Genomic DNA, 27,497 nt, shown 5'->3' with positions numbered 1-27,497 from the left:
GATGGAAGTAGTATTACACAAATGTCGTTACCTTTATATCATATGATACTAATAATGTCATTTTAGTCATTTTTATTTTATTCATATACTAATATACATAAAATTTTCTGTAAAAAGTGAATGAATATTTAGGTAAAGGACATATAGAGTATGTTTTACCTCAAACTTAATTCTTGTTGTTTATGATTTAACTAAAATTAATATGTTGATTAATATTATAAATAGATACATTTTGTTAATTTTAAGGTTTATAATGGTTATTTTAGTTTGAAAACTTATTTTGTATTGAATAAATTGATTTTTTTTAAAAAAAAAATATATATATATATTATATAAATTAAAATTTATGTTATTGTCGAAAGTATTTCATATTGGAATTCATCTACCTTATAATGGTAAAAAGTTTTTCTATTTTATATCAATTAATCATTTGTGATTTTTGATTCACATTGTCAGTTCAATTGAACTAATTTATATTCATTTTATTATGACTTTAATTATAAATTATTAAGAATTAAAACATAATAAATAACTAATGATGATTCAATAAATAAACATGCAATTGTGATTATTAAAATTCTAATAGAATTAAAAATAACTTAACAAGGTAAATAAGCAAATAATATTAATTTAACAAAATGAATAATGAGCAAGATTGTTATTATATAAAAAATAATAAAAAAAAAAAATCAGTCCCGTAAAAAATGATCAGGCAGTGGTGTGGGAGAGTGAACCGCCTCCACGTACCCTGCAACAGTTTTAATTATATCATGCGATACAAAATATTTATTTATTAGTTTTATTTATTATTTTGTCCGTCCCAAAACAATAGTCTCATTTTCATAAATAATCATTCACGGTAAAATTATCCCTACTTTTTCATTATTATTATACAATTGCCACTACTTTTTACACCAATATATTCACAAGGGCAAAAAAGTCATTTATCTTTTTTTTTTTACCGACTACCAATATAATATCAATATTTTTTAAATATCGTACCCAACATAATAAGACTATACTTTTGGAAGAGAAGATATTTTTATATAAAACTAAACAATGTCCACTTTGAAGTCTATAAGAATTTGTTCAAACATTTTCTTAAATATATATATATATATATATATTTTTAAAAATTTTGAACTATTATATATATATATTTGAAATGGATAGACCCAACCCAACCAATCTTATACAATAAAATTTTAAAATGTACGTAAATATGTATAATAAGTACATTTACTTTTCTTTTGATACAATTTCTTATAAATATATTAAAAATATAATACATTTATTAGCATAATATATATATGTTTTATTTATTATAAAAATCAATAATTTAATATAAAATATTATTTTTTTATATTACTAACATCAATTTTAGTATCTAATTTTAAAAAGAGTAAATTACATAACACATCCTTATATTTTATTAAAAATGCACAAAACACTCTATGTTTATTGATTGCGTGAAACCCCTTGTGTTAATGGAAAGTTTGCATGAAACACCCTCATTGTCCAAAACTGATGTTTGGTTCGAAATAAAGACCTAAATTACGTAAGTTTTATACAAATAAAAAACGTAAAATATTTTAAATAATTTTTTTGAATAAAATAAATAATTTTTATAATTTTTATTATAAAAATCAGACAACAATATATCTCTAAAAATTATAAAATGAAGGATTAATAAATTATTTATTTATTTATTTAATACAAAAAAATTATTTAAGATATTTTATATTTTTTATTTGTATAAAACTTGCATAATTTAAGTATTTATTTAGAACTAAATATCAATTTTGAACAAAAAAATATTTTGTACAAATTTTACATTAACAAAAAGAATTCACGCAATAAATAATACTTTTGTGCATTTTTACAGGTTACTATATAATTTACCCCTTTAAAAATCAAATACATTAAAATTGTCATATGAGTCATTGTAATAGTGTTTGTTTTCCACTCTTAATATCTACCACGTGACAAGACTTAATTAATACTAAAATCAAACAAGGACGTGTGTTACGGGTTTAGATATTTTCTCGATCTTGTCACGAGCCATTTTTATTTTTTTTTTTGGAGTTCAATTTAAGTTCTATTATATTTACAAACTTAAATTAAATTTATGTATAATACTAATATTTTTAATTTTATATTTGAATAAAAATATAGTTAATTATTACTCTCTCGGTTTGATTTCAAGGTTGTTATTTTTCATTTTCATCTTACCCTTATTATTTTCAAATTTAGTAATTGTACTACTTACCTACCATAATAAATATTTTTTCAACTTACATTATATTACACAAATACCATTACTTTTATAGGATTTTTGTTTTTTACACTACAACCCATTATATTACTAATATTCAAAAATTTACGTACAAAAAGTAAACATCAATCTTGCAGCGGGACGAAGGAAGTATTAATTTTAGATAATAGTTTTTATATAATAAAAATATTTATATATATATATTATATTAAATATATATTAATTTTAAAAAATATATAATGTAAATTTTTATATTTTTATATATATTAAAAATAATAGTGACTGTGGATGCACGTTTATTTATTATTGTCGGCAGTGACAGATAATTGAATAGAATGGTTGGAGTGTGTTTGTTTTGGGGGAATGGATTAGATTTACACTGTTCATTCGATTTTTTTTCTTAAAAAATATCAAATTGAACACTTATTTTTTATTTTTTATATTATACTAAAAATTAATTTTACATTCAAAATATCACATCAACACCTATTTATATCACATCATATAACTATTCAAATTTAAAATTTTTACTATTCAAATCCCAATTCAAAATACAATCCCAAAACAAACACCCCTCCGGACCATTTATATTCAATTTATGTAGTACTTCGTCTGTCCCACAACACGCCCGCTACAGTTTGATGGGTTTGGTTAGTGTACTATACTTAAAACAAAAAAATTTCTATTTTTATCTCTTAATTAAGTATTTATATATATATATATATATTTTCATGTTTAATTTTGTATATTAATATTATATACTATAAATTAAAAAATAAAAAATAAAAATATATTTATTAGCATTATATAATAAAAATACAATGATATTTGTATAAAATATTATATATATATTTTTAATGTTTAATACAATAACATAAAAAAAAAATAAAGAAAAAAAGGAGTATAATTTAGTAAATTATAAGTAGTTAACTATATTATTTTTTCTTATGCAAATAGTAAAATTTATATTTTTGAAATAAAAATTAACAGTTAGGATTCAAAGAAAGTTAGAGTGTGTTTGTTTGAGGGATTTAATTAGATTTTTACTATTCATTCAATTTTTTCCCCCAAAAATATTAAATCAAACATCTATTTTTCATTTTTTATATTATACTAAAAATCAATTTTACATTCAAAACATCACATCAACACCTATTTATATCACATCATACCACTATTCAAATTCAAAATTTTTACTATTCAAATCCCAACTCAAAATCCAAACCCCAAAAACAAATACACTCTTAATATATTTAAATATTTCAAACATTCTCAATATAACATATTCCTATGTAATATAAATGGAGTATTATTTTTGTAAAAAATAAAATTTTATTTAATTAAAATAAATAAATAAATATTTTTATTTATCTACTAAAAAAATTATACATTTTAATCTCTAAATTTTTTAATTTATTATTTTTTTTTACTACCTTTGACTGGTCTCATTTTTTTTATGTTCATTTATAAATATTAATTATTATATCAAAACATAGTATAAATTAAAAAAAATTACAAAAATATTTCAATTAGTGTCTTATAATACTCGTAAAAATACATTTATATAAAAAATTATATAAATATAAAAATATTTTTAATATTAAATAGATAGTATTATTTACTAATTATTTCCTCGAGTATTAAATTAATAAAAGAGGTGTGATTTGATAATTTAAATGCAAAAAAAATCAACGAATACATATATGTATATAAGGAAAGGACTAGGCTTGATGCTGATTAACCTAAATAAGTTGAATTGCTTAAATTACACCTCTCATCTCCTCTCCTCTGCTATGTCTAATGTCCCGTCATAAATGTTTACGTAGCCTAGCTTATTAGTTAATTATTTTTCCGTATAATATAATATGTTTCTATTTTCTATTTTCTATTTTTATCTGTTTCATATAATTTAATTTTTTTATTTTTAAAAATATAATTAGTCATTTAAATCGTATTTTAAATTTTAAATTTTTTAAATTTTTTAATTTTAATTAAATTATTTAATTATATTAATTTTTAATTTATAATTATTTTTATTAATAAACTTCCTAATAAGCCCAAAATAAGTCGGCCAGAGTGAGATGATACATAACTGAACTCTACTCAACTAGCTAACCCTAACAATGCTTCAATTTCTCATACTCCTTCCCTTCTTCCTCACACTCTTCTTCATCTTCTTCCCCAAATCATCAAAGCTCCCTCCAGGGCCATGGAAGCTTCCTCTCATTGGAAACCTCCACAACCTCGCCGGCGACCTCCCCCACCGCGCGCTGCAGCGATTATCCCTCAAATACGGCCCATTGATGCACGTCCGCCTCGGCCAACTCTCCGCCGTCGTCGTCTCCTCCCCCGACGCCGCCAGAGAAGTGCTCCGAACTCACGACGTCAAATTCGCCACCAGGCCCCGAATTGTGGTGGCGGAGATCATGCTGTACGGCTGCAACAGCATCAGCTTCAGCCCTCCCGGCGAGTACTGGCGCCACCTGAGAAAGATCTGCACGTCGGAGCTACTGACGGCGAAGCGCGTCCAGTCCTTCCGGTCGCTGCGGAAGCACGTCTTCTCCGACCTCGTCCGGCGGATAGTTTCCGGCGAAGGATCGCCCGTCGATCTGACGGAGCTGCTGCACTCCACGAGCTACGACTACACCACCAGAACGGCGTTGGGAACGGAAACGGAAAAGCATAAGAGGTTTCTGGCGATCGTGACAGAGGCTTTCGGTCTGGCGACGGGATTGGACATCACCGAACTGTTTCCTTCGATCAAATTGCTGCACAGATTCAGCGGGCTGAGAAATAGGCTGATGGTTTTGCACCGGGAAGCCGACGCCATTCTCGACGAGATCATCCGCCAACACGAAGAATCCGATCAGAAACAAGGGCAAGAAGATCTGGTCGACGTTCTTCTGAAATCTCGCCGGGACGCCGGAGTCGAACTCGCATTAACAACAGACAACATGAAAGCTATAATCCTGGTTAGTTACAGCTTCAAAATAAAATGCAAACTTCCAAAATCCTTAATCTGAGCTTTTTCCAATAAAACAGGACGTAAGTGAGACGGCAGCGACAACCATGGATTGGGCGATGGCGGAGATGCTGAAAAATCGACAAGTCCTCGAAAAGGCGCAAGAAGAAGTTCGACAGGTTTTCGACAAGCAAGGCGGTTTCATCGACGAACCGAGCATTCCGGAGCTCAAGTATTTGAAGCTAATTATCAAAGAAACTTTGAGATTACACGCTCCGGTGCCGCTGCTGCTGCCGAGGAAATGCGAACAGAGATGCGAGATTATGGGGTATGAGATCCCGGAGGAGACGAAGATCATGGTGAATACATGGGCTATAAATCGCGACCCAAAGTATTGGTCGGATCCCCAAAGCTTTAAGCCCGAAAGGTTTCTCGATAGCCCTGTCGATTACAAAGGCAATCATTTTGAATACACACCTTTCGGATCCGGGAGACTTGCTATGACCAATGTCGAGCTCGCCCTCTCGTTTTTTCTCTACCACTTCGACTGGAAATTGCCGCAAGGACTAAAACTGGAGGAGATGAAAATGACGGAAGGGGCTGGCCTTACAGCCGGAAGAGCAAATCATTTGTTTCCGTTGTGAAAAGGACGTTGCTTGTTGAATGATCGATTCTATTCTATGGATGTAATAAACTAAAACAGAGTCCTTTCTTTATTCAATTCACGATGTTTTCGATAGATACGAACATAGATTACGGCAATGGCCTCGTAATAACCGGAACAGCGCGCAAGTTTATTAATCTCCTCGTCGTCACTCCAAATTTCTCCGACATGTCGATGTCTTCAGGCTTCATTCCGTCGGGTAATTTCCAGTCGAAGTGGTAGAGCAGCATGGCCAACGGGCTTTGAATATTCGCAAGTCCGAAGGAAATCCCGGGGCAGATCCTCCTGCCGGCGCCGAACGGGAGGTATTCAAAGCTGTCGCCGCCGTAATCCACGGCGCTGTCGAGAAATCTCTCCGGCTTAAAGGACAGGGGATCTTGCCAGTAGTCAGGGTCCCTGTTAATGGTCCAAGCATTCACGATGACTCTGGTGTTTTCCGGTATGTCGCAACCGTTGATCTGGCAGGCCTCGATGCACATTCTTGGGACCAACAATGGCCCTGGAGTGTGCAACCTCAACGTTTCCTTGATCACCGAATTCAGATACTTGAGTTCATTGACGTCCGATTCGTTGACATGTCCTTTCCTGTCGAACACCGCCCGGACCTCGCGCTGAGCTCTGTCCATCACCGATGGATTTTTCAGCAGCTCCGTCATCGCCCAATCTAATGTCGTTGCGGACGTCTCGCTGCCGGCGCCGAGAATGTCCATGATCACGGATTTGATGCTGTTGGAGGTTAAAAAAGATTGGTGCTCTTCACCCTGTAATTTCAGAAGAACGTCGACGAGATCGTCGACTTTCTTTCCATCTTCTTTCTCAGGAGCTTCTCTGTGGTCGCCGATGATGCCTTCGAGAAGTTCGTCGGTTTCCCAGTGGAGTTTCTGCAGCTTCTTCTCCAGGCCGGTGATCTTCCCGAGGACTTTAATGGAGGGATACAGTTCGGCGATATGGAACCCTGCTGAGAGCTCACCGGCTTCGTTGATAATCTCCATTAACCTGGCTTTCCTCGATTTGTTCGATTCCCCGACCGCCACCCGCGAAGCGACGTCGTACGTGGAAGAATAAAGCTTCGACGATAAGTCGACGGCGGAGCCCTCGCCGGCGGCGATCATTCTCGCGAGCTCTAAATGCACCTTTTGCCGGACCGGCCGGAATGATTGGACCCGCTTGTTGCTCAGCAGCTCCAGCGTGCAGATCTTCCTCAGGTGCCTCCAGGATTCGCCGTAGGGGCTGAAGATGACGCCGGATTTGCCGTAATTGAGGATCTCGGTGGCGAGGAGCGGCGGCCGGGACGCGAAGTTCAGGTCGTGAGTTTTCATGACTTGTCTGGCGACGTCCGGCGACGAGACGACGACGGTGGAAACCCCGCCGAGCTTCAGGTGCATCAGGGGGCCGTATTTCAGGGCCAATTGATGTATTGCCTGGTGGGGCATTCCGCCGCCGATCAGGTTGTGGAGATTTCCGATCAGCGGCAGCTTCGGCGGCCCTGGAGGGAGATTCGGTCGTGATTTTTTAGCTTGTTTGAAAATCATCAAGATTGAGAATAAGAATGAAGCGAGGATTAGCAACTGGATCGTCGTCGTCTCCATGGCGCCAAGATTTCAGTTGCAGGTTAGAATGGAACTGCCTATATATATATATATATATATTCTATATCCTATCCTGTATCTTATCATAAACACCCATTGTGTGGTGTGAGAGTGGGGAGGGAATCCTATTGTGTGGTGTGAGAGTCGGGAGGGAATCCTATCCTATCCTATCCTATACATCGGGGTGTGAAGAATGTGCTTTAATATAACAAAGTGTGGTCTGAGAGTCGGAGGGAATCCTATGCTATCCTATACATGGCTGTGTGAAGAATGTGCTTGAATATACAAAGGTAATTCTATTGTTGTCTCAAAAATTGAGAACAATTTTTATATTTTTCTATACGTAATCGTTAATTATTTTATTTTAATTTTTTTAATTATTTTATTTTAATTTTTTCTTGTGATACAATTCTCAACATTGATGATGTTGTGGAATATGAATATGTTATTTCTTTTTCTGAATGACAGTGACTGAATTAAAACAAATTAGAATAATATTTATTATATTATTTATTTTATCATTTCACAATCTTTTTTTTTCAACCTAATATTTTTTAGGATAATATTTTTAAACACCTACATATTATATATGTTAGCAGAGTAAAATAACATTTAAAGTTATTTGAATTTATTTATTTTTATTCATATTTTTAAACGCATACATAATATAATTATTTTATATTATATATATAAAAGTAAATAAAATATTATAGATAGAACGTATATACTATATAAATATTTATATTTTTTTTAGATTTATTTTTAAAATAATACCTATTTTTAGTTCTATACATATAATAAATAAATATGTCATTATTTTTTATTTTTTTAATATTATCTCAATAAAATTACTTTAATTTAGTTTTTAAATTATAATTTGATTTATTCCTATTCCGGTATATAATATCAATACTATTTTATATCATATTACTCATGTATATTAATATTACTCATGTATGTTACAAAATATAGTAAAAATAATATTGTAATGTAATTATATTTTTTAAAAATTTTCATATATTATTTATTTATAATTTATAAAATAAATTTATATAATATAATTATTTTATATTATATATATAATATAGAAGTAACGTATATAATATGTAAATATTAAGATTATTTTTTAGATTTATTATTAAAATAATACCTATCTTGATGTTCTATATGTTAGGTACACATCTATGTATATAATAAAAAAAAAAATATCATTATTTTTTATTTTTTTATAATTATTTCAATAAAATTACTTCGATTTAGTTTTTAAATCATAATTTGATATAATATTATTTTTCAAATAATTTTCAGATGATGAGGTTATTCCATCTTCACTAATGAAGAATGACTAAAACAACGACAATCATTTTATCAATGATAATGATGAGAGCAAGATTATATTAAAGTTATTTGAATTTATTTATTTTTATTCATAATTTTATATATAATTTATAAAATAAATATATATAATATAAGTATTTTATATTATATATAAGTAAATAAATATTATAGATCGAACGTATATACTATATAAATATTAAGATTATTTTTAAAATTTTGCATATATTATTTAAAATATATATTATTTATTTATAATTTATAAAATAAATTTATATAACATAATTATTTTGATATAATATTATTTTCAAATAATTTTCAGAAAATAAAGTTATTCCATCTTCACTTTCGGAAAATGGCCAAAACAATGACAATCATTTTATCAATGATAATGCTGCAGAGCAAGGTAACATTAAAATTATTTAAATTTACAATAGTTGCAAAAAATAAAAAATAGATGCTATTTTTGCATTTTTTTCTCCAATCTATTTTTCAAATAGATTTTTTCATCTCTTTCTCATTTTTTTTTCTATTTTATACGAATTGATTATATTCGTTTTAGTAGTGCCGTTGCCATTGAAAAATTGTCTGAAAATTTGTATTTATTTCTATATATGATGTGTGTATTTTTATTTTTATTTTGTTAAACAGTATTTGACTACTAATAATAATGTTATAATTACAAATTAATTTATTTATTTTTAATCAGATATACAAAAAATAATACTACGATGAAGAATATTACTAAAACTATTAAAAAACCAATAAAATATTAAATTATATAATTGTTTTACATAATTTTTCTAATTAAAAACATTTTTATATATGATATAATTTTTTTCATTTATTTTAATCTAAATAAATAATAATTATTGACACTTTCAATTATCGTTATAAATATTAATAGTTTGATATTATAATTTTATTTTATCTATATTTTTATAAATTTGCTTTATATATTTTTTTATTAATTACTATAATCTATTGTATTATTTTATTAACTAATTATTATATTTAGGTGACTTCATGAAAAATATTATTCCGTCCATCATTCAATTGTGTGCTCATTTGATCAGGTACATATTTTAAGAAAAATATATAATAATAGAAATTTTTACTTTTTTTTGGTAAATAAAAATGGTATTTTTTTACTAAAAAAACGGGAATAAATTTGGATGATAATAAAAAAAAAAGTGAAAATAAATTTGAATAACAGAATGAGTATTTATTTATTAAAAATAATATTTGATAGATTATGTAGATCATGTCATATGAAATAATAATTTAAAATTTATAATTAATTTCCATTGCTATATTCAAATTTTTCCTTTTGTACAATAAATTTTAGAAAATAATAATAAAATTGTACTTTAATCTTATAACTTTTTTTTTTATCTACTTTGTATAGATAATTTAATATGTATTTTTATATATTTTTATAATTAATATGATCAATTCTTTTTTTACAATTTTTTTTTATTAAATTATTAACAATAAAATTATAATAAAAAATAATTTATTTTTATATATTTTTAATTAAATATATATAAATATTTTTTATTTATTTTAAATATTTATAAAATTTAATAAAAAATATTATAACACTTAAATTTAATTATAATAATCTCGTGCATAATATAATTATTATTTCTTATTTTGGCCTAAGATTTTTTATTTTTTATTTTATTTTTACTGTCTAATTTATTTTTTTTTTGTTTTTTGAGGTAATATTTATTCATAGTGTGGACGATGAAAATTGTTGCTTAATCATGCTTAATCGTTGTGGGTGATTGAAATTGAACAAAATATTTCAGATAAGTTATTTAGAAAATTTTATTTATATTATTCTAATTATTCTAAATAGTTTTAGTCAGTTTCAAATTTCTAAATTTTTTTTTTAATTTAAAAAACTTATAATAATTTATTTTTTATATTTAATTTCAAGTAAAGAATTTGGATAATTGTTGTTGATATTTTCAATTGTAGACTTAAATACTAATTTAATATGATGGTTTAATTTTATTTATTGAATGTTTTTATTATTTATTTTATTTTAATTGAGACTACAGTTACATTAATATTAATGTAGTACTTCCTCCGTCTCATATACCATGTACACGTTCCGTTTCTGTTCGTCCCACGTACTATGTCACTTTGTTTTTTGAAAAATGATTACACACTTTAATCTCATTTTAAATTTTTAAATTTTATTTTTTTTATTTTAATTAAACTAATTAGTTATCTTAATCTTAATTTATAATTATTTATATTATAGGATAATTATTTTTACTAATACATTCTTAATTATCTATTAATTACATTCCTCCTAAAATACTGTATCTACGGTGTAGCAGACACGATATCTAGACAAATGGAATATTTTTTATTTTGATAATATCAAATTTGGTAAATTACATGTGTAATTTTCTACAACAAAATCCACAATATTTTTCTCAGTAAAGAAAAGTAAACATTTTCATAGGCAGCAATTGAATTGATATTTGAAGTGTAAAGAATAAATTTTAATAAAAAATAATAAAAATTAAAAATACATAAAAATATTTATCCAGTTCAGTCATACAAAGATTTACATTTAAGAGTTCAAATTCAGGTTTAGTTACTACTCCCTTCGTCCCATGCATTATGGCCTATTACCGCAGATACGAAAATTTAAATAAGGTATATTTAGTAAATAATTAAGAAGTGTATTAATAAAAATAATTATTGTATAATAAAAATAATTGTTGATTAAGATTAAGATAACTAAATAGTTTAATTAAGATTAAAAAAATTATAAAATTTAAAATTTAAAATGAGATTAAAGTGTATAATTATATTTCCAAAAAATAAATGGACAAATTATATGGGACGGACGAAAGTAAAAAATAGAGACAAATTATGTGAGACGGGAGGGAGTATAATCTATTCATAGGAGTACGTGGGAGTTTTGAGATTTTAAAAATTATAAGATAATTAACTTAAGTAAAAATTCCATCTATTATATTTACAAACTTAAATTAAATTTATGAATTATACTAATATTTTTAATTTTATATTTGAATAAAAATATATTTAATTATTATATTAATTTTAGATAATAGTTTTTATATAATAAAAATATTTATATGTATATATATATTAATTTTTAAAAAAATATATAATATAAATTTTTATATTTTTATATATATTAAAAATAATAGTGATTGTGGATGCACGTTTATTTATTATTGTCGGCAGTGACAGATAATTGAATAGAATGGTTGGTGTGTTTGGACCATTTATATTAAATTTACGTACGGATGTGTTTGTTCGGGTTTGGATTTTGAGCTGTAATTTGAACAGTAAAAATTTTAAATTTGAGTAGTTGTATGATGTGATATAAATAGGTATTGATGTGATATTTTGAATATAAAATTGATTTTTAGTATAATATAAAAAAATAAAAAAGAAATATTTGATTTAATATTTTTGAAGGAAAAAATAAAAGAATAGTGAATTTAAAATCCAATTTCCCAAACAAACACACCTAATTCGTCTGTCCCACTACACGCCCGCTACAGTTTGATGGGTTTGGTTAGAGTGTGTTTGTTTGGGAGAATGGATTAGATTTCCATTATTCATCCAATTTTTTCCTCAAAAAATATCAAATCAAACACTTATTTTTTATTTTTTATATTATATTAAAAATCAATTTTACATTCAAAACATCATATATCACATCATACAATTATTCAAATTCAAAATTTTTACTATTCAAATCCCAACTCAAAATCCAAACCCCCAAACAAACACACCCTAAGTGTACTATACTTAAAAACAAAAAAATTTCTATTTTTATCTCTTAATTAAGTATTTATATATATATATATTTTCATGTTTAACTTTGTATATTAATATTATATACTATAAATTAAAAAATAAAAAATAAAAAAATATTTATTAGCATTATATAATAAAAATACAATAATATTTGTATAAAATATTATATATACATTTTTAATGTTTAATACAATAATATAAAAAAGAATAAAGGGAAAAAGGAGTATAATTTTGTAAGTTATAAGTAGTTAACTATATTATTTTTTCTTATGCAAATAGTAAAATTTATATTTTTGAAATAAAAATTAACAGTTAGGATTCAAAGAAAGTTAGAGTGTGTTTGTTTGAGGGATTTAATTAGATTTTTACTATTCATCCAATTTTTTCCCCCAAAAAATATTAAATCAAACATCTATTTTTCATTTTTTATATTATACTAAAAATCAATTTTACATTCAAAACATCACATCAACACCTATTTATATCACATCATACCACTATTCAAATTCAAAATTTTTACTATTCAAATCCCAACTCAAAATCCAAACCCCAAAAACAAATACACTCTTAATATATTTAAATATTTCAAACATTCTCAATATAACATATTCCTATGTAATATAAATGGAGTATTATTTTTGTAAAAAATAAAATTTTATTTAATAAAAATAAATAAATAAATATTTTTATTTATCTACTAAAAAAATTATACATTTTAATCTCTAAATTTTTTAATTTATTATTTTTTTTTACTAATATATATTTTTACTACCTTTGACTGGTCTCATTTTTTTTTTATGTTCATTTATAAATATTAATTATTATATCAAAACATAGTATAAATTAAAAAAAATTACAAAAATATTTCAATTAGTGTCTTATAATACTCGTAAAAATACATTTATATAAAAAATTATATAAATATAAAAATATTTTTAATATTAAATAGATAGTATTATTTACTAATTATTTCCTCGAGTATTAAATTAATAAAAGAGGTGTGATTTGATAATTTAAATGCAAAAAAAATCAACGAATACATATATGTATATAAGGAAAGGACTAGGCTTGATGCTGATTAACCTAAATAAGTTGAATTGCTTAAATTACACCTCTCATCTCCTCTCCTCTGCTATGTCTAATGTCCCGTCATAAATGTTTACGTAGCCTAGCTTATTAGTTAATTATTTTTTCGTATAATATAATATGTTTCTATTTTCTATTTTCTATTTTTATCTGTTTCATATAATTTAATTTTTTTATTTTTAAAAATATAATTAGTCACTTAAATCGTATTTTAAATTTTAAATTTTTTAAATTTTTTAATTTTAATTAAATTATTTAATTATATTAATTTTTAATTTATAATTATTTTTATTAATAAAGCCCAAAATAAGTCGGCCAGAGTGAGATGATACATAACTGAACTCTACTCAACTAGCTAACCCTAACAATGCTTCAATTTCTCATACTCCTTCCCTTCTTCCTCACACTCTTCTTCATCTTCTTCCCCAAATCATCAAAGCTCCCTCCAGGGCCATGGAAGCTTCCTCTCATTGGAAACCTCCACAACCTCGCCGGCGACCTCCCCCACCGCGCGCTGCAGCGATTATCCCTCAAATACGGCCCATTGATGCACGTCCGCCTCGGCCAACTCTCCGCCGTCGTCGTCTCCTCCCCCGACGCCGCCAGAGAAGTGCTCCGAACTCACGACGTCAAATTCGCCACCAGGCCCCGAATTGTGGTGGCGGAGATCATGCTGTACGGCTGCAACAGCATCAGCTTCAGCCCTCCCGGCGAGTACTGGCGCCACCTGAGAAAGATCTGCACGTCGGAGCTACTGACGGCGAAGCGCGTCCAGTCCTTCCGGTCGCTGCGGAAGCACGTCTTCTCCGACCTCGTCCGGCGGATAGTTTCCAGCGAAGGATCGCCCGTCGATCTGACGGAGCTGCTGCACTCCACGAGCTACGACTACACCACCAGAACGGCGTTGGGAACGGAAACGGAAAAGCATAAGAGGTTTCTGGCGATCGTGACAGAGGCTTTCGGTCTGGCGACGGGATTGGACATCTCCGAACTGTTTCCTTCGATCAAATTGCTGCACAGATTCAACGGGCTAAGAAATAGGCCGATGGTTTTGCACCGGGAAGCCGACGCCATTCTCGACGAGATTATCGGCCAAAGGCAACGTCGGACAAGCAACTATTATCTGCGAGAATAGGAACTCAGTCGGGAGCGGCGGCGGCAATGACGGACAAAACAATTATTATTTGCGTTTGCATTAGAGTTTGTGTCTGCGTTCGAGAACAGGAGCTTTGTTGAGAGTGGCAAAGGCGACGTCAGACGAACAACTATTATGTGAGAGAATAGGAGCTCAGTCAAGAGCGGTGGCTCCAAAGACGAACCAAGCAACTGTTATCTGCGTTTGTGTCTTTTGGTTTTTGTGTAACTTTCTGTCAAACTCAAGTTGATTTCTGCGATCTCACTTTAGTTTGAGAGGGGGTGTCGAGAGATTTTCGATATTTAGTTTTAGATTTGTTAGATTTAGATTTAGATTTGGTCATATCCATTAGATTTCTTTATTTAGATTTGAGTCTATCGAGTCTGTTTTAAGTTGCCTATATATAGGCCCCTTATTTTGATTATCAATAATGCAAGCTTTAGAGTTTCTGCAAAATATGTTAGCATATGTTTTTATATATTGTTATTTGGGCCCCACATATATATGTCTATATATATGCATTCTCTTTTTAGGTTAAAACATAATTTTCTATTTTTCGCAAATATTCAAACATGGTATCAGAGCCTATTTTTCTTATGGGATAGACATCCGCCAACGCCGGCGCGTGGCAGCCGCAGAATGATTTTCTGCATGATTCTTATGCGCGCTCTATACTATTATTTGATTTTATCGTTTCATAGTATGACTCTTAATATAGATCGTGTAGACGCTTCTGGGATTACTGTTATTCTTTCTGGTGATAATTATGATTTGTGGGCTGAATTCATGAAGAGTTTCTTGATTGGTAAAAGATTATGGCGCTATGTTACTGGCGAATTTTTTGCACCGGTTGCTCCTGTTGTCACTTCTATGGAGCCCCTCAACAACAAGGATCTCACGGACTATCGGAATACCTTGGATGAGTGGGATAGTAAGAACCACATTATTCTTACTTGGATTCGGAATACCTCTTTTAAGTCCATTCAGATTCAATTTCGCCGCATGCACACTGCCAAGAAAGCTTGAAATTATTTGCAACATCGATATCAGGCACTGAAGGCATGCATTATTTTCAACTTATAGGGTCATTGAATGCATTGACACATGACTCGCGCCAAGATATGAATGAGTTCCTCTATACTATACAGTCTATGTGGGATCGCATTGATGAGGCCGACATACAGATTGACCATTTTCGGTTGATTCAGCTCTTGATGAAGCTTGGTCCAGAATATGAGTCTGTGCGTGCTTCCTTGCTTCATCGTCATCCCTTACCTTCATTGGAGACAACGATGAAGGAGATGTTGTTTGAGGACACCCGCCTCAAGATGCTCAAGGCTCCTACTCTTGATTCGGCCTTGGCAGTTCCCTTTTCTACTCCTCATCGCAGAGATAATCACAAGGATGCCCGACCACCGCAGTCTGATAAATGTCGCAGTTGCCCGAATGCTGATCATCTTTATATCTATTGTCCTAAGGTTGAGTGTCACTACTGTCATCAAAAAGACCACATCCGTCCACATTGTCCCAAGAATCCTAAGGCTTGTCAGTCCTCTTCCGGCTCTTCCTCTGTCATTGTTGCTGCCACTAGTTTATCTCAGTCGCCTCAACCGTTTCCCACTCTTGAGGACCTACGTCACAGGTTTTATCAATTCATCCTTCATTAGCCTCGACATCAGGTAACAACACATGGTATATTGATTCTACCTGATGTAATCACATGACACCTGACCCTCACCTTTTACATTCCTTCCAACCTGTCACCTCATCCCCTCCTATACTTACCGCTGATTGCACTTCCATGCGCATTACTCATACTGGCCATATATCGTCCCCCACCTAGATGATGTTTATGTCATTCCCAAATTAGCCCTAAACCTTGCGTCTGTCGGTCAGTTGGTTGAGCAGGGTTTTACTGTAATTTTTTCTTCTTCTGGTGTGCAGGTTCAGGACACGCAGACGGGTCAGATACTTGGGACGGGTTGCAAGACAGGCCACCTATTTGAGCTTGACTATCTTTGCCCTCGCCAGACACCATCTCTTTTTGCTGCAGTCTTTTTTTCCTCTTTCTATTACTGGCACCTCAGACTTGGTCATGCCTCCTTATCTAAACTCAAGTCTCTTGCAAATACATGTGTTTTAGGCACAATTCGTTTTGAGTCTTTTGATTGCTTGCATTGTAAACTTGGAAAACAACCAGCTTTACCTTTTTTGAATAACTTGTGTATTGCTGATAAACCTTTTTCATTAGTACATTTTGACATCTAGGGGCCCTCTCCTGTTGCTATTCTTACTGGGTTTCGTTACTTTGTGCTTTTTATTGATAATTACTCTCGCTTTAGTTGGATTTACTTTATGCGCAAGCGTTCTGAACTTGCTTCCATTTACTCTGCATTCGCTAAAATGGTGCAAACTCACTTCTCATGTCCTATTCAGACTATTCGCACTGACAATGCCCTTGAATATAATGATTCTGCCTTTCTTACTTTTCTATCCACCCAAGGTACTCTTGTCCAGCGTTCTTGTCCTTACACATCTCAACAAAATGGTAGGGCAGAGTGCAAGCATCGTCATATTTTAGACACAGTTCGAGCTATGTTGTTATCTGCCAACTGTCCAGATCGGTTCTGGGGCGAGGCTGCTCTTACTGTTGTTTATAATATTAACCGCTTACCCTCCTCTGTCTTTCAGGATACCACACCTTTTGAGAGGCTCTTCCGCCAGGTACCTGATTACTCTCATCTTCATCCTTTTGGTTGTGTCAGTTTTGTTCATCTTCCTCCTCATGAACGTAACAAATTAGAACCACGCACCCGTCTGTGTTGTTTTCTTGGGTATGTGATAGAACATAAAGGTTATCGATGTTGGGATCCTGTGTCGAATCGTCTACGTATCTATCGGGATGTTGCTTTTTGGGAGTATAAGTTATTTTCCTCTGAGTCTAAATTTTCCATTCCCTTTGAGTCAAAGTCCCCGTTCTTTGTTCTGGATTCCTCTCCTCCTCTTGCAGGTCCCGAACCCCCGTCTGTTCCTGTTCTAGATTCCTCTCATCCTCCTGCAGGTCCCGAACCCCCGTCTGTTTTTGTTCTGGATTCCTCTCCTCCTCCTGCAGGTCCCGAACCCCTTTCCGTTCCTGCTGGTCTGTCTGATGTTGATCCTTCCCCACCAGCTAACCCTTCTGCGCTTCCTACCGCCACTGATCGGCGACCCACTAGTGTAAGTCGTCCTCCCTCTCATCTACTTGATAATCATTGTTTTTCTTCCATTTTATCTCACCATGAACCCAAGACCTTTCTTGAGGCGAACTGTGGTCCCTTGTGGCGCAACGCTATGTTTGAGGAATTGTAGGCTCTTATGAAGACCGGCACGTGGAATATCGTCGATCTCCCTCATGGCAACAAACCTATTAGATGCAAGTGGGTGTACAAAATCAAAACTCACTCTAATGGTTCTGTTGAGTGCTACAAGGCTTGCCTTGTAGCCAGAGGTTTTTCACAGGAGTATGATATTAATTATGAGGAGACATTTGCACCAGTTGCTCGTTTGATATCTGTCTGCTGTCTCCTTGTTGTTGCCGCTGTTCGACGTTGGAAATTATTACAGTTGGATGTGAAGAATGCGTTTCTTCATGGAGATTTGTCTAAGGAAGTCTACATGACCCCTTTACCTGGCTCAGATTTTTCAGGGAAGGTATGTCAGCTGCGCCGTGCCCTTTATGGACTGAAGCATGCACCTCGAGCTTGGTTCGCCAAGTTTAGTGTTACGCTCATTCAATATGGTTTTTCTGCATCTCCCTATGACTCTACTCTCTTTATTCGTTGTTCTCCTGCTGGGATCATTATTCTCTTGTTGTGAGTGGATGACATAGTTATTACCGGTGACGATACTTCTGGTATATCCGATCTACAGACCTACCTTCATCGACACTTTGACATGAAGAGTCTTAGTCAGCTCCGCTATTTTCTCGGACTTGAGATTTCTGACGCTCCAGATGACATATATCTATCTCAGACGAAATATGCATCTGATCTCATATCTCATTCAGGTCTGACTGATAGCCAGATTGCATCCACTCCTCTCGAAGGGAACTGCAGACTTGCTCCTTTCGACAGCACTCCACTAGAGGATCCCTCCCGCTATCATGCTGTACGGCTGCAACAGCATCAGCTTCAGCCCTCCCGGCGAGTACTGGCGCCACATGAGAAAGATCTGCACGTCGGAGCTACTGGCGGCGAAGCGCATCCAGTCCTTCCGGTTGCTGCGGAAGCACGTCTTCTCCGACCTCGTCCGGCGGATAGTTTCCGGCGAAGGATCGCCCGTCGATTTGACGGAGCTGCTGCACTCCACGAGCTACGACTACACCACCAGAACGGCGTTGGGAACGGAAACGGAAAAGCATAAGATGTTTCTGGCGATCGTGACAGAGGCTTTCGGTCTGGCGACAGTATTGGACATCACCGAACTGTTTCCTTCGATCAAATTGCTGCAAAGATTCAGCGGGCTGAGAAATAGGCTGATGGTTTTGCACCGGGAAGCCGACGCCATTCTCGACGAGATCATCCGCCAACACGAAGAATCCGATCAGAAACAAGGGCAAGAAGATCTGGTCGACGTTCTTCTGAAATCTCGCCGGGACGCCGGAGTCGAACTCGCATTAACAACAGACAACATGAAAGCTATAATCCTGGTTAGTTACAGCTTCAAAATAAAATCCAAACTTCCAAAATCCTTAATCTGAGCTTTTTCCAATAAACCAGGACGTATTGGGCGCCGGAAGTGAGACGGCAGCGGGAACCATGGATTGGGCGATGGCGGAGATGCTGAAAAATCGACAAGTCCTAGAAAAGGCGCAAGAAGAAGTTCGACAGGTTTTCGACAAGCAAGGCGGCTTCATCGACGAATCGAGCATTCCGGAGCTCAAGTATTTGAAGCTAATTATCAAAGAAACTTTGAGATTACACGCTCCGGTGCCGCTGCTGCTGCCGAGGAAATGCGAGCAGAGATGCGAGATTATGGGGTATGAGATCCCGGAGGAGACGAAGATCATGGTGAATACCTGGGCTATAAATCGCGACCCAAAGTATTGGTCGGATCCCCAAAGCTTTAAGCCCGAAAGGTTTCTCGACAGCCCTGTTGATTACAAAGGCAATCATTTTGAATACACACCTTTCAGATCCGGGAGACGCGTATGTCTCGGGATTGTCTTTGCTATTACCAACGTCGAGCTCTCCCTTGCGTTGTTGCTCTACCACTTCTTCGACTGGAAATTGCCGCAAGGACTGAATCCGGAGGAGATGAAAATGACGGAAGGGGCTGGCCTTACGGCCCGGCGAGCAAATCATTTGTTTTTCGTTCTTCCCGTTGTGAAAAGGCCGTTGCTTGTTGAATGATCTATTCTATTCTATGGATGTAATAAACTAAAACAGAGTCCTTTCTTTATTCAATTCATGATGTTTTCGATAGATACGAACATAGATTACGGCAATGGCCTCGTAATAACCGGAACAACGCGCAAGTTTATTAATCTCCTCGTCGTCACTCCAAATTTCTCCGACATGTCGATGTCTTCAGGCTTCATTCCGTCGGGTAATTTCCAGTCGAAGTGGTAGAGCAGCACGGCCAACGGGTTTTGAATATTCGCAACTCCGAAGGAAATCCCGGGGCAGATCCTCCTGCCGGCGCCGAAAGGGAGGAATTCAAAGCTGTTGCCGTTGTAATCCATGGCGCTGTCAAGAAATCTCTCCGGCGTAAAGGACAGGGGATCTTGCCAGTAGTTAGGGTCCCTGTTAATGGCCCAAGCATTCACGATGACTCTGGTGTTTTCCGGTATGTCGCAACCGTTGATCCGGCAGGCCTCGATGCACATTCTTGGGATCAACAATGGCCCTGGATTGTGCAACCTCAACGTTTCCTTGATCACCGAATTCAAATACTTGAGCTCGTTGATGTCCGATTCGTCGACATGTCCTTTCCTGTCGAACACCGCCCGGACCTCGCGCTGAGCTCTGTCCATCACCGGTGGATTTTTCAGCAGCTCCGTCATCGCCCAATCTAATGTCGTTGCGGATGTCTCGCTGCCGGCGCCGAGAATGTCGAAGATCACGGATTTGATGCTGTTGGAGGTTAATGAAGATTGGTGCTCTTCACCCTGTAATTTCAGAAGAACGTCGACGAGATCGTCGACTTTCTTTCCATCTTCTTCCTCAGGAGCTTCTTTGTGGTCGCCGATTATGCCTTCGAGAAGTTCGTCGGTTTCCCGGTGGAGCTTCCGCAGCTTCTTCTCCAGGCCGGTGATCTTCCCGAGGACTTTAATGGAGGGATACAGTTCGGCGATATTGAACCCTGCTGAGAGCTCACTGGCTTCGTTGATAATCTCCATTAACCTGGCTTTCCTCGATTTGTTCGATTCCCCGACCGCCGCCCGCGAAACGACGTCGTAAGTGGAAGAATAAAGCTTCGACGATAAGTCGACGGCGGTGCCCTCGCCGGCGGCGATCATTCTCGCGAGCTCTAAATGCACCTTCTGTCGGACCGGCCGGAATGATTGGACGCGTTTGTTGCTCAGCAGCTCTAGGGTGCAGATCTTCCTCAGATGCCTCCAGGATTCGCCGTAGGGGCTGAAGACGACGCCGGATTTGCCGTAATTGAGGATCTCGGCGGCGAGGAGCGGCGGCCGGGACGCGAAGTTCAGGTCGTGAGTTTTCATGACTTGTCTGGCGGCGTCCGGCGACGAGACGACGACGGTGGAAACCTCGCCGAGCTTCAGGTGCATCAGGGGGCCATATTTCAGGGCCAATTGATGCATCGCATGGTGGGGCATTCCGCCGCCGATCAGGTTGTGGAGATTCCCGATCAGCGGCAGCTTCGGCGGCCCTGGAGGGAGATTCGGTCGTGATTTTTTAGCTTGTTTGAAAAGCATCAAGATTGAGAATAAGAATGAAGCGAGGATCACCAACTGGATCGTCGTCGTCTCCATGGATCCAAGATTTCAGTTGCAGGTTAGAATCGAACTGCCTATATATATATATATTTGAATGAGAAATTGCAGTCTTGCTGGGACAGTCGTGAATGCATGAGACTTTTTTTACATTGCTAAAATGAAGCCCAAAACCCCCACGATACGTTAGAATAATCCCTGGAAAGAATAAAAGTTTGAACATGTCCCACTCTTAACTCTTTTATTTTCAAAACACGCGGATATAATTCGAGCCAGTAATCGTGTAACAGGAACTTGACTTGAGAGTAAGATCAAACCAAAATCAATTCCGGTTGGAGAACGCTATTGAAGTCGCTGGTATTTTCAACACGGCCGTTTTCATTTCACAACAAGCGTATTCCACCTTAATGTTTTAATTCTTTAAAAATATTAGCGGATTTTATTGAGTTAACAGATTGGATATAACGCTGTTTCGTAATGAGCGTATCATATTTTGGCTCAATTTCTACTAAGGGTTACACAAAATTCGTATTGGGATAATGCAAAGTTTGATCGAATTCTAGTAGAAAATATCGAGAAATATGTCTATGGATGCTATAATTTTTTGTAGGGATAAAAACAATGTATATATTTATCTTATTTTGATATATAGTTATGTGTACGCCAAGTATCATTGACTTGGCGGACACGTGTCCTCAGACGAGTCATGCGGTACCACGTAAGCATCTTTGGTGCCGGAGGATTAAAAGTGCAAAAAATTTTCAATTACAAAACTAATTTGCGACAAACTAAAATGATAAAAGATCTAGTTATGAGACTAAAATGATAAATGGTCCAGTCCAGTTACGAGACTAAAATGATAAATTATCCGGTCCAGTTACAAGAAAATCGGTTTACCATGTTAATTTTTATATTAATTTTTTATATCTCACATAAAAAATTTGCAATTCTGTGTGACTGACAAAGCCTGGAAGGGTCGAAATTTGAACACACACCACCGTACCATTTCTTACGGAACCATCATAACGGTTATCATGAATAATAAATCATTAGACACTATCTCAATATATTTTTGCTTACTTGTTTTAACCTTGAAACAAATAGACAGGGTACTTACTTATTATTATTATTCTTTTAAATCATAAATAATCCCATGCATTGTTTGTGTTTTTAGAATTTAGAGACAGGTTAATAATTAGAGTTATTAGCAAATTTTAACCACTCAAGTTGTGTTATTTAGTACTTATATTTAAAAATAATGAGATTTTAATTGTTAGTAGTGAAAAATATAAAAATATTTGGATGAAATCGTTCTTATTATTTTAAAAATATTACTATTTTATTATAAAATAAATATTTTTATTCTAATTGAATACCGTAAAAAATGAATATATATATATATATATCAAATAAAAATACTCTACAATCTTTGAACTTCTCTAATAATTATACAATGCATAAAAAATTCAATACTTACTCTATACATGTACTATAAATTATGAGTGCTGGGTGACGTCACAATGTTCTTTTGATAGTCCAATAAAGCACATTGATTACGTCATCAAAAAAATAAAGCATATGCATTAACCGAGCTAAACAACCCATTATTACTTCGGGCCTAATTAAATTATAAGCCAATCGCTATTTTGGACGGCTAATTCAACTGAGTAAAATATTCGAAATTAGAATATTAGATTCCAATCAAATTCAAATTTAATATTCTTTCCGTTTCATATTTTTTTAATAACTGTTTTAACAGACATTATAAATATATTTACAACTTATAATATATTATTTTAGTCATTTCTACTTTATTTCTACTATATCTCAATATAATATTAATATTACAAAAAGTAAATAGATATTTATTTATGGGACAGAGGGAGTAATTAATTTTGATTTTTTCAAATTGAATTAGATTAAATTATTTATAAATTTAAAATTTTCCAATAGTTTCAAATTGATATACTTAAATCAATGTCATCTAAATATAATATTTCTCCGTCCAACAAAAAATATATATTACTGAATATCCGAATCCCCTTACGGGGTTCAGGCTTTTAACCTATTACTTTATGGTCACACGTTCAACCCCATACTACCGTGTCATTTATTTGTATTGTGCCTATTTCAACCCTTTCGCACCATAAATCTCTTTCACTTATTACATTAATATCCTATCAGCAATGTAACAGCCGTCGTATTAGCCGTCATATGTACGATCATTTAACGACAGGCGGTAAGGGCCTTTTAACGACGGGAACAACAACCAAATCCTTTGCTCGGCTAGCTGTAATGCCAGCCCTTTCCGCCATATCCATCTCCTCCGGTTTCAGTCCGTCGGGCAATTTCCAGTCGAAGTGGTAGAGCAACATTGCCAGCGGCGTCTCGACATTGGCGAGTCCATAAACAATCCCGGGGCATATCCTTCTTCCGGACCCAAAAGGGGTGTACTCAAAATTACTGCCTTTGTAATCAATCGGGCTGTCGAGAAATCTCTCCGGCTTAAAGCTCTCGGGGTCGCGCCAATACTTGGGGTCCCGGTTTATAGCCCACGTATTCACGATGATCTTCGTGTCCTCCGGTATCTCGTACCCCATAAGCTCGCACGCCTCGTCGCATTTCCTAGGCAGCAATAGCGGCACCGGCGCATGCAATCTCAAAGTTTCTTTGATAATTAGCTTCAAATACTTGAGTTCCGGAATGCCCGATTCGTCGATGAGGCCCCCTTGCTCGTCGAAAACCTGCCGGACCTCTTCTTGGGCCTTTTCCAGGACTATGGGATTTTTTAGCATCTCCGCCATCGCCCAATCGATCGTTGTCGCCGACGTCTCACTTCCCGCGCCTAATACGTCCTGTTTCATGGGGCAAAAACATAACTCTGTTCTCAATTGGGACTAATTTTTGCCCGATTCATCACTAACTATCGTTAATTATGTATGAACTGAGTTTGTTCTTTTTCAAATTAGTAACTGACCAAGATTACAGCTTTGATGTTGTCTGGTGTCAAAGCAAGTTCTTGCCCGGAATCGGAATCGTGGCGATACTTAAGAAGAACGTCGACCAGATCTTCTTTATCATTGTCGGATTCTTCGTGTTGGTGGATGATCTCGTCGAGTATGGCGTCCAATTCCCGGCGCAAAACCATCATCCTCTTCCTCGCCGGACTCAGGGTTCGGACAACTCCGATGGAAGGAAACAGTTCTGCAATATTGAATCCGGCGGCGTACCCGAAAGCCTCCGTCAGTATCTCCAGAAACCGCTGCTTCTTGTCCGTTTTGGATCCGAACGCCGCCCGCGTCGTGAATTCGTAGGTCGACGAGAGTATCTTCTCCGACAGATTCACCGGCGATCCTTCGCCGGAAGCAGTCCACCTCGCGAGATCGGAGAAAACTTGCTCCCGCAGCGGCCGGAACGACTGGACGCGCTTCGCCGACAGTAGCTCCGACGTGCAGATCTTGCGGAGGTGCCGCCAGTAGTCGCCCGGAGGGCTGAAAGTGATGCTGGTGCAGTCGTAGAGCATGATTTCCGCCACCAGAATTCGTGGCCTGGAAGCGAATTTGACGTCGTGAGTTCGCATTACTTCTCTTGCGGCGTCGGGGGAGGAGACGACGACGGCGGAGAGTTCGCCGAGGCGGACGTGCATCAACGGCCCGTATTTGAGGGACAATCGCTGCAGCGCGCGGTGGGGGAGGTCGCCGGCGAGATTGTAGAGGTTTCCGATGAGAGGTAGCTTCCATGGCCCTGGAGGGAGGTTTCTTGATTTGGGGGAGAATTTGAGGAAGACGACGACGAAGAAGAAGAAGGAAGCAAATATGAGAAAAACCATTTTGGTAAGTCCGACCTAAGAATTTACTTTTTAGATATCGATGAGATGAGATGATATAACATGAGATTCGTTCTGTTATACTCCCTCCGTGTAAGATATTATGTCACGTTGCCATTTTTGTCAGTCTCACATGTCACTTTTTTTTTTCTTTTTTTTAAAATATTACACACTTTAATCTCATTTTAAATTTTTTAATTTTATTTTTTTTAATTTTAATTAAATTAATTAGTTATCTTAATCTTAATTTATAATTATTTATATTGTAAGATAATTATTTTCACTAATATATTCTTAATTATTTACTAATTACATATCTCCTAATATACACTGACACGGTGTTTGAAACGGAGGGAGTATATTTATAATTTATAATAATGGGGTAGACAAATAAATAGTCCAAATTTTGAATAGTATTTCAAATTTTCAATTGAAATTTTCGATTAAATTGAACAAAACGAAATTTGAAAAATATATATAATGAACATCAAATATAACCAATATATAAAATTTAAAATACAATAGCATAAACAAAGTCAATTTGATTAGGTTTGGTTCTTTTAAGTGGGAACAATATTATAAAAAATAAATAAAATAAAACTTAATCAATAACAAATATCAATAATAAGAAAGAATATTTTTCTTGCATAAATAGGGTTTATTCTTTTAAGTTTTACAATGTTTTCAATAAAATTTTTGTTCTTCATATTTCTAGAAAAAAGAAATACTATTCATTTTATAAAATATTTAATAAAAATTACATCACTGATCTAAATAATACCACAAAATTTACTAACACTTTCAATAATTAATAAAAAAAATCCTACATTTTTTTTTAAAAAAAATCAATTTAATAGTATAAGAAAAGGACAATACTTTTAGGGTGTGTTTATTTGGCTCATTTCATTTTTTTTCCTTAAAAATATCAAATCAAACATTTATTTTTTATTTTTTATATTATACTAAAAAAATCAATTTTACATTCAAAATATCAAATCAACACATATTTATATCACATACAACTATTCAAATTCAAAATTTTTACTATTCAAATCCCAACTCAAAATTCAATCTCCCGAAACAAACGCACCCTTATTGTATATGCTGAAGTCACGACTCACGAGGCTATATTAATGCCATTTGTTATTTTTGTCACCATTGAATATATTATTCAATATATTACTCCATTCGTCCCAGATACCGTATCTGCTACACTGTAGACACGATATTTTACGAGAAATATAATTAGTAGATAATTAAGAATGTATTAATGAAAATAATTATTCTATAATATAAATAATTATAAATTAAGATTAAAATAACTAATTAATTTAATTAAAATTTTAAAAAAATAAAATTTAAAAATTCAAAATGAGAGTAAAGTGTGTAATTATTTTCCGAAAAAAGAAAATAACATGGTAAGTGAGACGGACAGAAACGGCCACGACGGAGGAAATACTATTTAAAGAAGATCCATTTCATAACTTTTTATAAAAATTTCGATTGCATCAGCTATGTATTTTTTATATATATATTTTTAAAATAGTATGGGTACGGGCCGGCTTTTTGAAAAGAATAATGATGTATTTTAAGCTGATACGTATATATTTTGAATTAAAAATGTTTTATAGTATAATCATTTTTAATAAGAAATAATTTATAGATGTATAATAATAGGACGCAGATAGCTGCGGATTGAGTAACATGTTGATTTCAAATTATTTTAAAATAAAAAATAAATATTTTCTTCATTCAGAATAATTATATTATTTATATACTATTAATATAAGGAAAACAAATTTGGTTTCAATGTAATAAAATTAATCAATTTTTGTTTCAATATTAAAAAAAAAAATTATCAAATTTAGT

General features: G+C 33.8%; 5 protein-coding genes and 1 long non-coding RNA gene across 6 annotated transcripts; 2 read left to right on the top strand and 4 right to left on the bottom strand.

Moving 5' to 3' along the window:
- The first annotated feature begins 4,398 nt into the window (after positions 1–4,398).
- Positions 4,399–6,748, top strand: LOC127248138 (salviol synthase-like). The gene is made up of 2 exons (XM_051270357.1): positions 4,399–5,247; positions 5,318–6,748. The coding sequence occupies exons 1-2, from the start codon at positions 4,399–4,401 to the stop codon at positions 5,879–5,881; spliced, it is 1,413 nt and encodes a 470-aa protein (XP_051126314.1). The 3' UTR covers positions 5,882–6,748.
- On the bottom strand, positions 5,267–20,093 carry LOC127248140 (uncharacterized). The gene is made up of 2 exons (XR_007838024.1): positions 20,032–20,093; positions 5,267–5,714 (listed from the first exon to the last, which is right to left on the bottom strand). It is a non-coding gene; the product is annotated as an uncharacterized LOC127248140 (long non-coding RNA).
- Positions 5,925–7,530, bottom strand: LOC127248136 (salviol synthase-like). Its single transcript, XM_051270355.1, has one exon. It carries the CDS (start codon positions 7,488–7,490, stop codon positions 5,991–5,993), a length of 1,500 nt encoding a protein of 499 aa, XP_051126312.1. The 5' UTR covers positions 7,491–7,530; the 3' UTR covers positions 5,925–5,990.
- Positions 14,015–20,270, top strand: LOC127248139 (salviol synthase-like). Its single transcript, XM_051270358.1, has 3 exons — positions 14,015–14,712; positions 19,319–19,552; positions 19,623–20,270. Exons 1-3 carry the CDS (start codon positions 14,098–14,100, stop codon positions 20,253–20,255), a joined length of 1,482 nt encoding a protein of 493 aa, XP_051126315.1. The 5' UTR covers positions 14,015–14,097; the 3' UTR covers positions 20,256–20,270.
- A 33-nt stretch (positions 20,271–20,303) lies between these two features.
- LOC127248137 (salviol synthase-like) lies at positions 20,304–21,992 on the bottom strand. Its single transcript, XM_051270356.1, has one exon. It carries the CDS (start codon positions 21,839–21,841, stop codon positions 20,342–20,344), a length of 1,500 nt encoding a protein of 499 aa, XP_051126313.1. The 5' UTR covers positions 21,842–21,992; the 3' UTR covers positions 20,304–20,341.
- Positions 21,993–23,762: 1,770 nt separating this feature from the next.
- On the bottom strand, positions 23,763–25,690 carry LOC127247115 (salviol synthase-like). Its single transcript, XM_051268831.1, has 2 exons — positions 24,780–25,690; positions 23,763–24,657 (listed from the first exon to the last, which is right to left on the bottom strand). The coding sequence occupies exons 1-2, from the start codon at positions 25,629–25,631 to the stop codon at positions 24,025–24,027; spliced, it is 1,485 nt and encodes a 494-aa protein (XP_051124788.1). The 5' UTR covers positions 25,632–25,690; the 3' UTR covers positions 23,763–24,024.
- Positions 25,691–27,497: the final 1,807 nt, after the last annotated feature.

The sequence above is a fragment of the Andrographis paniculata genome, unplaced genomic scaffold, assembly GCF_009805555.1.
Source record: "Andrographis paniculata isolate CXL003 unplaced genomic scaffold, ASM980555v1 Contig32END, whole genome shotgun sequence".
Classification (NCBI taxonomy): domain Eukaryota; kingdom Viridiplantae; phylum Streptophyta; class Magnoliopsida; order Lamiales; family Acanthaceae; genus Andrographis; species Andrographis paniculata.
Note: the sequence above shows the minus strand (reverse complement) of the source record. Positions and strands in the feature narration are given on the sequence as shown.

Bases quoted from the DNA above. Each gene is read 5' to 3' on its own strand.
- LOC127248138 (XM_051270357.1), top strand. From the start codon at position 4,399: ATGCTTCAATTTCTCATACTCCTTCCCTTCTTCCTCACACTCTTCTTC. The intron at 5,248-5,317 runs GTTAGTTACAGC...CCAATAAAACAG, and splicing joins ACATGAAAGCTATAATCCTG to GACGTAAGTGAGACGGCAGC.
- LOC127248136 (XM_051270355.1), bottom strand. From the start codon at position 7,490: ATGGAGACGACGACGATCCAGTTGCTAATCCTCGCTTCATTCTTATTC.
- LOC127248139 (XM_051270358.1), top strand. From the start codon at position 14,098: ATGCTTCAATTTCTCATACTCCTTCCCTTCTTCCTCACACTCTTCTTC. The intron at 14,713-19,318 runs ATCTCCGAACTG...ACAGTATTGGAC, and splicing joins GTCTGGCGACGGGATTGGAC to ATCACCGAACTGTTTCCTTC. The intron at 19,553-19,622 runs GTTAGTTACAGC...CCAATAAACCAG, and splicing joins ACATGAAAGCTATAATCCTG to GACGTATTGGGCGCCGGAAG.
- LOC127248137 (XM_051270356.1), bottom strand. From the start codon at position 21,841: ATGGAGACGACGACGATCCAGTTGGTGATCCTCGCTTCATTCTTATTC.
- LOC127247115 (XM_051268831.1), bottom strand. From the start codon at position 25,631: ATGGTTTTTCTCATATTTGCTTCCTTCTTCTTCTTCGTCGTCGTCTTC. The intron at 24,658-24,779 runs GTCAGTTACTAA...CCCATGAAACAG, and splicing joins ACATCAAAGCTGTAATCTTG to GACGTATTAGGCGCGGGAAG.